The 13,428-nt window shown below is 41.6% G+C and overlaps 1 protein-coding gene across 3 annotated transcripts in view; it reads left to right on the top strand.

Moving 5' to 3' along the window:
* The first annotated feature begins 284 nt into the window (after window positions 1-284).
* Window positions 285-13,428, top strand: part of RAD23B (RAD23 nucleotide excision repair protein B) — a 45,606-nt gene continuing 32,462 nt past the window's right edge. The window contains exon 1 of one of the 3 annotated variants that reach the window (XM_019635880.1): window positions 285-752. In XM_019635880.1, the coding sequence (XP_019491425.1) occupies window positions 687-752 (66 nt within the window). In that variant the 5' untranslated portion in view covers window positions 285-686. Of the gene's footprint in view, window positions 753-851; window positions 1,152-13,428 lie in introns of those variants that run through there. The other 2 variants (XM_019635878.1, XM_019635879.1) reach the window with 2 other exon arrangements.

Raw genomic sequence — 13,428 nt, forward strand, 5'->3', positions numbered from 1 at the left:
AACCCGTTTTCCACGTAGAGCTTCCCCGGCTACCGATTGCGCAATTCAGGGAGCCAGGCGGAGTCTGGAGTAGGCGGAGCGGCGGCGGGCGGGAGAACGGCCGGCTTGCAGATATGACAAGGAAGTACCGAGAGCCCCGACTCACAATCACTGCGCCTGCGTACATCCTATCCAGGCTGCCTGCGTTCCACAGCCTCAATCCGTCCCGCCCCAATTCCGGGGCGGAGTTCTTAGCCGCGCTTGCGCACAGCCTCGCCGCAACCTACGCCTGCGCGCTTCGCCAGTCCGGCCCCATCCCCCAGGTTTTTCGGGTGGGGGAGGGGGCGCGTCTCGGCGAGTCATGATGATGGCGGCCACCATCCTGTGGTGAGCTAGCGGATTCTCTACTTGTCTCGAAGAGCCCCTCGCACCTCTTGCAGACTCAGTGGCTGGCGCCGGGCGCGTGAGGAAGCACGGCGGCCCGAACTCGCGGGGAAGGCCGCAGTCGCGGAGACAGCGGCCCGGCCTGGGGCCAGTGCTGGGGAAGAGGCCGCTCCGCAGGGCGAATGTGACAAGCCCCCACCCCCACCGCCTTCCTCCCGAGTGCACGAGGAGCGCGGGCGACCCCGGGGCCCCGCCAGGCCACAGACCCCGCCCAGCGGCCAGCACCCGGAGCAGGCCTGGCATCGGAGCTGCGCGTCGGCACCATGCAGGTCACCCTGAAGACCCTCCAGCAGCAGACTTTCAAGATTGACATCGACCCAGAGGAGACGGTGCGAGAGGCGGGGAGTGCGGGGGCGGCGGCGTACGGCGGCGGGGAGTGCTAGGGGTCCGCTGGGGCGGGGGCGACGCGGTGGGGCTGTGCGTGGGGTCCCCCCTCTCCGCAGGCGGGGACCCGCTCCTCAGCTATGAGCTGGGCCCGGCGGCGGGCCCGAGTGGTGAGAACCCCCGGCGCACCCGGGAGGGCGCGGTGAGCGTGGGGCTCGGGCTCCGGGCCCCGGGCCCTGGATGAGGCCCGAGGGCTCCGGTGCGGGCAGGGCCCGGGGTCCCAGCCCCAGTGGCGTGCGGCCGTCCCTTCGGAGTTGTCCACGGGCTTTGTGGCAGAAGTAAGGGGAAGCCGTAGCCGGACGCTGAAGGCCTGGAGATAGATGGCGTGGGCATACGCACGCGGGGTACGGAAGGCCTCGGCCTAGGAGTTCTGGTTAATGGGGCCAGAGGTGGGCGCGGGTGGGGGAGGAGGGTGTCAGGGCTTCCTCGGCGGCGGAGCTGGGCACTCTGGTGTGGGTGCATAGTTGCGGGGAGGGAGATGTAGGCGTCGCCACTACCCCAGAGTGGACTCAATTAGGCGCTAAGCTAACAGGAGATAATGAATGTTTTCTTTAAAAAGGTGTCCGGTTTCGTCTGCCGTAGGGTGAGTGGTGGGGAAGGTGAATTCTGTGCCCTCGTTTCCCCCAGAATTGGTAACCCTTTTATTTGTATATATACCTTGAATCGTTTGGCTGCAGTTCTCCCGCCACCGAATCCACACCCTTACGTAGATTGCATTTTGAAGCCGCCTTGGTGGTGAACATTTTTACATCAGAGCCCTTCGAATCCAGGCTCAAACTCAACTCCAGATTTACGGATCCGCTGTGTTAGAAGTCTTGGAATTATAGGAGTTGGAATCCTGCATCTTCCTCCCACCCCCCCGAATGATAGCATTTCAGGGAGAAAAAAGAAAATAAAAACTTTGAATCTCTTCTGCAATTAAATCCTGAACACTTCAAAAGTCCACGTGGTAAATTCTCGTGCCATCTTCTGTATTTGTGACTGCAAAAAGAGCTACTATGTTGAAATCAGTACAACTTTATGCCAAGGTTCTAAAAATGCCATGAGTGTAAATTTATTGCTTATGTTGTGGAATTTTCATCTATATTCTGGGATTTTCGTTCTCCACACCGTTAAGATTGTTATAATGCTAAATCGAAACCAACAACTTAATGCTCATCTATATTTTAAAAAATAGGTGATTTTATTTTTGGTGGAGATGGGGGGGGGGCCTTTGGTGTTAATAGACCTGAGTTTCGTTTGTAGCTTTGTGACTTATTTGCTATGTACCTGCCTTGCAGAGATGTGAAGATTAAATGGTATTTAGTTGGTGCTCAGTAAATGGAATTATTAATCAATGGATACATTTGAGTGAGGATATAGTATATGTTTACCTGTCTCATGTAATCTAAAGTTTTCTACATTTTTATTTAATAAACATTATTTAAGCAGTTCCCAACCTTTTTGGAATTGTGGCACAAAGTGGTTTTATGTGTAGAAGTATGCTGTGTGATAAATTCTTAAAGGTGCAGGAGGTATCAGTTATAGATGAGAAACGTCAGTGTCCTCAAAGTCATTAACAATACCCTGTGGATTGATATTACCAATAGAAATCAAATTCTTGAATATTCTTTTACTGCTTAGTATGTACTAATAAGTTACAGAATGAAATTTAAAATGCAGCTGTTTAATGTTTGCGGACAAAACTTCATAAAATGTCTATTTGACTTTGGTTCTTTGTAGTATTTAAATGTTGGTGCTGCAGGAACTTAACCAGCTTATAATATTCAAAATTAAATCCAGAATTATTGAAACAATTAATTTTTTTTAAATCTGTGGGTTTATTGAAGTTATTCAGTGGCTTTCTGCATACAGCTCCACTGAAATATTTATGTTCTATAAGATTTGTATAATTCTTTAGACACTATACATTATCTTAGAGCCAATATTGCATTTGTAAAGATTCTTAACTATATTGGCTATTTTCCAGTTTATTGTCCAAGCAATGTGTTAGTTATATGAATTGTAAATATACTTCTAAAAGTATGTTTTCAGAAAGCTCAATGTTAGAGGGGTTTTTTTTACCTTTTTGTTGCTTTTTGTCTAAATATAACCTTGTTGCTATTTATATAAATATATAAACTAACACTCTTGGGGGGGCAAAAAATGAAAACATTTAATCCATCATACATTAAAATGACTTGTGTTTTCATTTTAATGGATTTAAATTTCAGAAGTGTTTTTCAAGATAGAACTATTTTATCTTTGTAGTGGTTTTTCTATTAATAATGAACATTATGTTAATACAGGGTGGCTCTAAGTATCCTGTTTCTAATCTGTTGTGAAAATTAGGTTATCAAGGATATTAGAAATAGATCTAATAAAAGCGAAAAAATAGATTTTAGTGAGACCTCTAGGGAGATCCACATGAAATGAACAGATTTTGGTCTCTGAGACCTCCATTTTGGCTGTTCAAAGGTTTGTCCATGTTTGATTTTTTATTAGAATGAACTGAGGAAATTAACTTGAAGTGACCAGTATAGAAACTTGTGAGCTTGAGATGAGCTGGAGCAAAAATGAGTGAAAGGACTGAGAGATAAGAGTGGTGATGGGAGTGATTTATTTGTTGAACAAGTAAATGGTTAGTGAGCTTTGGCAGGACTGGAAGGGTACAGGGCCTTGTCTGGGTGTTCTGGAAGCCTTATTGACCTAGTTGTAGCTTAGGGCTATACTGTTGTAGACTATAAAGTGGAAGAAGCAAGAGGATTTGTTTTTAAGGTGCCTGTTTGCTTTAGTTTTTGAACGTTGAAAATCCTCCCCTTTTTTTAACTAGCAAAACTTGAACATTTATTAGCCATTTTGTACCATTTCCTTGACCATTACATTACACTGCCTTTAGTGTTAACCACTGCAAAGCAGTCTTTTTATTATTAAGATAATAATGCACCTCCTCTTATAAAATATTCAAACAATATAGAAACAAAAGAAGGTGGGGTGGGGAGACCATTGCTAAAAGAGAATATTCTTCATTGTGTGAAGTTATATTTTAAATACATGACTTACTGTAAAGAAAAGGAGAAATTTAAGTAATCGATATAATTAAAGCATTCTGAGATATCTAATAATTAGACTGATAGTCATACAAAATTCTTAAAAATTCTAAAAGTTGATGGTGTGGTAGACATTTAGAGGGAAATAGAGTACACATAGTTTTAAGCTCAGATCTAAAGTCACTTAGTTTTTTGTTTTGCCATTACTTAAACCTATTAATTGAGAACAAGTGGATTAAAGAACAAAAATTGAGATTATGGTAATACAGTGCAGATTTTATTGTATCACTGAAAATTATAATAAAGTGTATGTGGTATACAGATTTAATCCTTCAGTCTGCTAACCCCTGCCACTATGTTCTTTCAGCAACAGGGAAGGAAGAAAGAAAAAACCCAACAACAGTAAGCTTGAGATGAGATTTGAAATGCACAAGCTGAAATATGATTATATTACTACATAAGTGACATCAAAACTGTGTATCTACATTGGAAGTTTTTGATAAGAGAATTGTAAAGATACAGTAGTTTAAATTACTATAGACAGCATATGTAGTGTGCTGTGTAGTAACCTGCAAAGAAATTCCTTACTATGTGGTTTATCTGTATAATGTTGGTGATTAGGCTATAAAATACTGCTTTAGTACTTGTTCTGTGTGTATGGTATTTGCTAGCCATTATTTATTAGTGAATTGTTCCTATTGTGGTTTATTGTGTTTTAATATAGTTGTGCTGGAGATAGTGCCTTATTATAGAAGTTTCCTAGATTATTAAAACATTAAGTAGTTAATGTATTGAAATGCTGTATTGCAGAGGTGAAACTAAGGTTTCTTGACATATTGGTAAAAATAGGGAAGTACCTGGGAAACCTGGTAGGGTTTCTAGCAGACATTTCTTCTTTATACACCTGGTACACAGTAGGCATTTAATAAAGATCTTTTGAATGAATTGAGTACATTCTTTTGGTGAACTGTGAAGTCAGTGATCCCTCATGTTTGCATGTTGATTCGTTTATTTAGTATTTGTTGAGTACTTACTAATGGTCAGGTCCTCTTGTCATGATGCATACGTTATAGTGGAATAAATCAGTCAAAAAACAAATTTTAAAAGCTAGATAATGGTAAGAACTATGTAGAAAATTGAAATAGGGTAAGGTAATGTGATAGTGCGTGACTGGGTGGCTACTTTTAAATTGACTGGTCACAGAAGGCCTTTGTGAATAAGGTGACATTTAAACAGATCTAAATAATAATAAGCACTTAGAGATGGGGAGAGTATTTTCTATTTGAGAATCAAAAAAGGCCTGTATTGCTGATCCAGTGGGAGAGGTGGTGAGGGAGAAGAGACAGTAGAGATTAGGAGAGGGGTAGACAAGGGACCAGAGCCTATAGGGCTTTATAATCAGCTGGGAGATTTAGGTAATATAGGAAGCCTTTGGGGGATTTTAAGCTGTATGGAGAAATGGGTATTAGCATGAGCAAGAGTGAAAGCAGGTATTAATTAGGAGGCTAGTACCATGGTCTTAAGCAGTTGAGGCTTTGACCAAGGAAGTAGAAGTGGAGATATAAAGAGAAGTGGATGGATTTGAGATATGTTTGGGAGTGTAGAGTTGAGAGAATGTTTTGATGAGTTGGAGTGAGGGGAGTTCAGAAATCAAAGATTAAACCTAGATTTTGGTTGTATAAGTTGTGTGAATACTCATGTTCTTTTCCTGAGATACGGAGGACTGGGAGAGGCGCAAGTTTGGAGGTTGGGTTGGGAACTCAAGACTTAAGTTTAAGATGCCTATTAAATATCCAAGTAGAGATGACAAGAGATTTGTTATGAGTCTTGATTCCAGAGAGAAGTTTGGGCTGGGGATAGAGACATTACAAGAGGCAGCATATGGTTAATGTCAGTCCATGGGAACAGATGAAATCATCCAGTAGTCTTTTCTAATGCCCATTCTTTGAGAAAATGGGAGCCCTAATGCCTAAAGTATTAATTGTATGTAATTAATTAATATCTATTCTAATAGAATTGTGGAACATTGATGAGAATGTTTCTGGGTAATAGGATGGGGCCTAGGGCTGAATCCTGGGGTGCTCTAACAAATAAAGATTGAATAGCGAAGAGGTCAGTTAAGGAACAACCTTTTAGATGGGAAGAATCCAAAAAACATGTTTCAAGGAGGAGGAAAGGGTCATGTGTCTAATAATTGAGAAATCGAAAAAAAAGTAAGATAAAAATGGGACATGAGGGCCGGCCGAGTGGCGCGTTGGTTAGGAGTTGGCTTGGGACACCAGCTCTGAGCAGCAGGGCCCCGGTTCGGATCCCACATGAGGGCCAGTGACACTGTGCCCTCTACAGCTAAGATGGTGAACAACAGCTCGACCTGGAGCTGGGCTGCGGTGAGTCGCCGGCAACGGTGTAGGCTGCAGTGGGCTGCCATAAGCTACCATGAATAGCTGGCAGACAGCGTGAGCGGCCGGCAAACAGCGTGAGCGGCCGGCAGACAGCGTGAGCCGCCGTGAGTGGCTTGCCCGGTGGCCGGTGACCAATCTGCCTCACTGGAAAGAGCGCAATGATAATACCAACATGGGCCAGTGAAGTGACGTCCTCCACAACTAGACTGAAGAAGAAAAGAACAGTAACTTCCCCTATTCCCCAACGCTGTTCCTCTCCCCCAATTCCCCAATAAAATCTTTTTTTAAATCTTAAAAAATATATATGAGACATGACCTTTTGTTTTGGCAACTTGGAGGTCATTAATGACTCTAATGTGTAGTCCCCATGGAGTGGTGGGGCCAGAAGTTATATTTGAGTGGTTTGAGGAATGGAATAGGAGATGAGTACGTGGAGATAGTACTTGTGAACATGTACTGTTAATTATCCTTGACATTGTCCTTTTTCTTGGTGTAGCTGCCTTTATCTGTGGGTTAAAAACATGGAAAATGATGTCAGTAATTCTGAGCTTCACAGCATGTGGTAGATGTGGTTTAAAAAAGAAACCCACACCAGAATTTTGAAAAATATATAATAGTGTGTGTTTTAAAAAGAAGAAATGAAGACCAGCATGATTACTAACTTGCCTGGGGTCACAGTCAGTGACCTTGGTAGTTTCAATATGAAAGATGGCCCTGCCTGTAACCTGACCTTGTATTCCTTAATTTCTCATCCAGTGATCTTTCCGTCTATACCTCAGTTATTCAGTCCCATGACTAGTAAGTAACTAGCATTTATCATTACCATTTGCTGTAGCTCTTTCCCCATCCCCCATAATCTGTTTTTGGTACCCCACTTTACCTTCCCTCTGATACAGGTTTTTAATGAGACCTTTTATCTATAGTTGTTTTCACTGTCCTCATGTTATCACTTCCACCCTTACCCAGCTACAAGTAGGACCAGTGGTTATAATCAATACCTTGCAAGGGTCAGCGTAACATGTCTCTTGAGCTAGGCTGCCGGAGTTTTGATTCTGGCTGTAGTATTTGCTCTGTGACCTTGGGCAAGTTACCCAATTATGTGCCTGTTTCCTCATCTGTAAAAGGGGAGAGTACTGCTACTGGAAGTACTAACCTCATAGGGTTGTTTTAAAGGTTATATGAGTTTGAGATTATATACATAGAGTGCTTAGAAGTGTGACAGTGCTTGGCAACTTGGTCCCACTCGCACTCCATTGTTCTTGCTTGAAAAACCTCAAATGTGATTGAATTCAACCCTGTGTTTGTACTTGTCCCTGTGCAGCTTAGTCTAGAAGATGAACACATAGCCCTGTTGAGTTGTCTCACTTAAATTCATGAACATTAACCCAAACTAGGCCCTTCGTACTGCCTGATAGTCATACATTTCACTAGTCTGTTTACTTTTCCACTGCCATAGGCAAATTTTATATCATCCCCTCTCATTTTCAGCTGATGACCCTAGATTTTATATTTTATTGAAATTTTATATTTTATTGAGAACATACAATAGAAACAATTGGGACAGAATTTTACAAGGGCCTGCCAGAGCTACCTAGCTACTAGCCTCCTTTTATTGTGAATAGCTGCCTGTTGTCGATGGTGCTATCTGAGGCCAGTCTCTACTTTTCCGCTGTATCCTATACTGTTGTCATGTATGAAGGACATGACTCCATCAGTTCTCCTTTTCTGCCTCATTAATTTTTCCATTTCTAGGGTATACAAACATTTCTCGCTCTTAATAAAACCCTCCCTTAACTCCACATACCTCCTTAACTTGCGCCTCGTTTCTCTGCTTTTCCTTACAGCAAAACTTAAGAGCATCTCTTGAGTCTGTTTACTTTTTCTACATCTTGCTCTTTCAGATACGTCATACTCTTCCTAAAGTAGAGTTTTCTCCCACTTTATAGTTGTCCTATGTCCTCGAGCACAGTGCTTAAATCTTTTTCTCACTGGTAAAATGGGAGTACAGTAATAATAATTTACCTGCCTTTCTCATGGAGCTGAGGTGAGATCATGGAGCTGACAATTTTTAGTGAATTGTGAAATTAGACATAAATGTATACAGTTTTTTTAAACATTCTGCTTTTGTCAGTTTTCCATTATTGATCTATGTTTTCACTATTCTTTCTGAAAGAGATTTGTGTGAATGAGATACTCTCATTCTCTCGACTTGTTGTAATCATCAGTTTCAAACAGTTGTGTTTTTTTAAAAGATTTTATTGAGGAATCGAGGAGGGGAGCAGCACTGGGGAATTGGGGAAGGGGAACAGTGTGTTTTTTCCAGAACCCATCGGCTCCAAGTCAAGTTGTTGTCCTTCAGTCTTAGTTGTGGAGGATGCACCTCAGCTACAAGTCCAGTCGCCGCTTTCAATCTAGTTGGGGGGGGGGGGGGCGCGTGTAGTCCACCATGCCATGTGGGAGTTGAACCGGCGGCAACCTTGTTGTTAAGAGACGCGTTCTTACCAGTTTGGGTGCAGCAGCTCACTGGCCCTCAAACAGTTTTTTTTTTCTTTTTAAGATTTTATTGGGGAATTGGGGGAGGGGAACAGCGTTTGGGAATTGGGGAAAGGGAACAGACAAGTTGCTGTCCTTTTGTTCTTCAGTCAAGTCATGGAGGACATCGCTTCACTGGCCCATGTAGGTATTATCATTGTGCTCTTCTGGGGTGAGGCAGTCGCTCGCCAGCCATTTGGACAGCCGCTCACAGCAGCTTACGAAAGCTCACGCCAGCTGCCTGAGCTGCCGGCCAGCCCCACTGCAGCCTAGGCCATTGCCTTGGCAACCAAGCTTGTTCACCATCTTAGCTGTAGAGGGCGCAGCGTCACTGGCCCTAATGTGGGATCCGAACCGGGGCCCTGCTGCTCAGAGCTGGCATCCCAAGCCAACTCAACCAGCGCGCCACTCGGCCGGCCCTCAAACACTTTTTTAAGAGCAATGTTCTGCCTTTCTTAGCTTGGAAATTCTGAGATTATTTCATAGATAATGTATACAATTTCTGTCACTTTTGGAAAGAGATGTGCTAAATTGAAGCTTGCTGTAGCACACAGTGAATCCTGCTGAAGGACACCACACCATCTGTTCCCTATAAATTTGGGTAAATAAATTCCCTGTGCAGTGTCTCAAAGAGCTAATTTTATAACTCAGTGAACTTTATAAACCCTTTAAAACATTACATAAACCTTTTCCAGGAGAGGAAGTGGACCAGCTACAAATGACTAGATGCTTCAACAGGTAGATAAAGATTGTTATTTGTCGTTCCCTCTCCCTTCTCCCCCACACACTTCTGGTTGAATTAGGTGGCAGGCTTTTTCTGGTAGTGCATTAGATCCATTCTTTGCCTATATAAAAACTTTAAAAGTTATAGGTATCTTGGGAGTGCCTACTTTTCTACTTAGTCTTCAAATTTTGCCTGTTTTGATCTTGTTGAAATCATACTGTTAGGAATATATTTTATAATAGAATATCTTAAAGTGGCATAAATAGGTTGGTTTAGCAGCCTGGATTCCAAATTTCTGTGGGAAAATGGATTCTGGGTACTAAATTATATTTAAAATAGTAGATTTTGGGATTATAACCCTAATTTAGGAATTAATTGCCTTCGTTCTGTTAATTGTTCATACATTATTAATATTGTACTCTCAGTTGTTTCAGTAAAAAAATAGCACTTTTCTTGTATATTCTCTCATTCCTTGGGTCCAGTGGGGAGATTTTTACTGTTGGGCTGAAGTCAACTGACATCTTTATAATCAATTCTATTTTTTGAGTGAGCGGGAACCTACTTTGAGGGAGAAATTCAGGAAATAACTCTATGAAATCCTTTTGTAAACGTATTTGGCTTTAGGACTGTTTTTCCTTTTTGCTAATGGTTAACTGACAACATTTAGTTGCTCTTATTTTTTAAATTTGTTTAGAGTGCCTCAGACTTTTCTTTTTTAATAAAACCTGCTCCCCAAATTGTATATTCTTGTGTAATATTAGTAAACAATGGTTGGGGAGTGCAATGAGATTTTTTTTTTCTTTTAAACTCTAAATTTTCTCTTAAATTACTAAAATAATTCAGGCTTATTATAGTAAATAAAGCATATAAAGTAAGAAGTGAAATGCTTTGGGCCCCTGTTCTAAGTAACCACTATGGACTCTGTATATGTTGCTCATCATTTTTTTTATACCTACATGTAACACATAAACACAACTATACTATGTTTTTATTTATTTTTTTATTTTACTAAAGATTTTATTGGGGAATTGGGGGAGGGGAACAGCATTGGGGAATCAGGGAAGGGGAACAGACAAGTTGCTGTCCTTTTCTTCAGTCTAGTTGTGGAGGACGTTGCTTCACTGGCCCATGTTGGTATTATCATTGCGCTCTTCCCAGGTGAGGCACTCGCTCGCCGGCCTTTGGATGGCGGCTCACGAAAGCGCACACCAGCTGCCGGCCAGCCCCACTGCAGCCTGCTGTCGCCAGCGACTCACAGCAGCCCAGCTCCAGGTCGAGCTGTTGTTCACCATCTTAGCTGTAGAAGGTGAAGCATCACTGGCCCTCATGTGGGATCCAAACCAGGGCCCTGCTGCTCAGAGCTGGCATCCCAAGCCAGCTCTTAACCAACGTGCCACTCGGCTGGCCCTATGTTTGTATTTTAAAAAAAAATTACTAGCTTTGGTCCCTGAAAGATATTTGTAAATATTTCTTTCATTCATGCACTCATTCTTTCATATGTACATGCATTTACTGAATACCTTACATATATAGACATCATTCTTGTTGTATTGCATAGTATTCAAATGAACGCATGTGTAATAATGTATTTTACCATTTCACCATTGATGGATGTTTTTAGTATTCAGTAGTGTAATGCACATATTTTGTTCATATAGCTTTGATGTACTTGGGTGAACATCTCTTTAGCATTGATTTCTAGATTTGAAATTATTTGATCAAAGGCTGGTAGATTGCCTCAAAATTATCTACATCAGTTTTTACAAATATCAATGGTATTTGTTCACAAATACCAACTTTCCATATGAGTTAACTAGCCAGGATTCAAATAGAGATGTAGCATAGATTAAATGAGTTAAATGTTATGAAGCTCTTCGTATACTGCGTGGCACATGGTAAATACATAGCACCTATGAGCTGTTATTCGTTTAGCCTCTACGAGTATGTTTTAGGACTTTCCATTAAAGTTTGCGTAGTTTTTCCTGTATATATTTATAACAGCAATAAGGACCAACGTAGGTAAAACAGTAATAAGGAAAATATACTGTAACATTGAGGACGTTGGGTTATTACAAATATTCGATTGCTGACCTAATCAGTAAGCAGTAGTCCTAGAAATCTTATGCAAAAGTGCTGTGTAAGAAAGACTGACATGCAAAAAAACATACTACTATCGGGGGTATAATTTATGACATTATTTTGATGTCTGAAACATACAACTTAAATTTGTTAAATGAAAATACTATTTTTAATGGTTGTTGGCCTGAATTAGGGTAGTGCCATGGAATGCAATATAGTGTTCAATTCACATCAGGAAATAGTTAGATGGTGAATTGGAACCACTGGATAAATGATTTATGTGAGGAATGTGGAAGAAGGAAGAGACCAGCACCTCACAAGGGAATGGGATGAAAAAGGGGAGCCTATCAGCTTTTGTGCTGGCAGCTGTTAATAGACTACAGGCATACCTTGGAGATATTACTGGTTTGGTTCCACACCGCCGCAATGAAACAAGCACTACAGGAAAGTGAGTCTATCTTTTTGCTGGTGATGGGCCTTGCCTTCAATTCATAAAAATGCAACATCTGTGAAGTGTACTGAAGTGAGGTGCATTAAAATGAGGTATGCCTGTATTATAATTGTCTCCCTTGGGAGGGGGGCAGAATAAAAGCCATTTCAACTATGTTTAATATTAGATATTGAGTATGCTTTTCTTTTAAAGTGCACAATTTCATAAAAGAAGTACGTGGCTAGAAAAAAAGTTGGATTTCTTGAGTGTTAACCATGCTCTGTCTCTAGTTGAGTGAATGATAAACCCCCATTCTTTATTTACAAGTAAATAAACAGTAAAATGAAAGCTTTGTCCCTGCTTCTTGATGATTAGACTTGGATAAGGTAGCCTTTCATATTTACTGGTACTGGAGTGCTGAGTTTTAGATCCGTCCTGTTGAGATGACTTCTGGAACGGGATCATTGACACAGGGCCCAGCACAGCTATAGGAGTCATATAGCTCTATCAGTTCCTGGCTATAACCTTCCCAAGAGAAACCATGTGCCGTTACTACCTGTTCCGTTGCAACATCCAGAAAGAAGGCCATTCTTTATAAGCTGCTTTAAAGTGTGCTCACTTTGATTGGGTTAGGGAAGATTTAGGCAAAGCAGTCTAGAAGCCATCCTTCGACAAATACATTGTGGTTGAAGTGCCTGGAGGGACACTAGGTGAAGGTGTCCGTTAGAGAGTTTGCATGTGCGTAACTGACAGTCAGGAGGGAGCCGGGCTAGAGATACAGATGGCATGTGGATAGTTTTTAAAAATACACATAAAGGAGATGGATTATCCTGGAAGTTCATGTAGAAAAAAGGCAGCCTTGGGCATAGCCTTGAGTAACATTTAAAGGGGTGGCCAACAGGATTTCACAAAGGAGTGAACAGAGAGAGAGGAAAACCAGAAGAGTATGGCATTATAGAAACCAAAGACAGTGTAAAGGAAAGACAGGTCAGTACTGTCAGATGTGACACAGAGGTCCAGTAAGATAGGGAAGGACTGTGATTATGATGTTGCTGAAATCAGTGATATGGTTAAGAACAATCAATGGAATTGTGGGAGCAGGCATTATCGGAGAAAATAAGCATCAAAATGAGAAGTCCATGCATCTGTTCACCAGCATTGTGTTGCACACTTAACTGGGGTTACCAGTAAGTGAAGACAATGTGTGCAGTTAATTTTTTGAAAAATGCTTGCAACTAAGGGAAGGAGAGTAGCTAACAGGAGGTAAGGAGTTTTGTTTTTAAGATGATAGAGAATTAGGTCTGTTTGTGAGTTGGGAGTGAGCTGGCTTTGAGGGAGAAGTTGAAAATAAAGCTGGGAGAGGGTAGGAAACATGACAAATCTAGTAAGGTACTGAAGAAGAACACTGAAGGGAGAACCAGGGAA

Source organism: Hipposideros armiger, unplaced genomic scaffold (genome assembly GCF_001890085.2).
Source record: "Hipposideros armiger isolate ML-2016 unplaced genomic scaffold, ASM189008v1 scaffold_24, whole genome shotgun sequence".
NCBI lineage: Eukaryota > Metazoa > Chordata > Mammalia > Chiroptera > Hipposideridae > Hipposideros > Hipposideros armiger.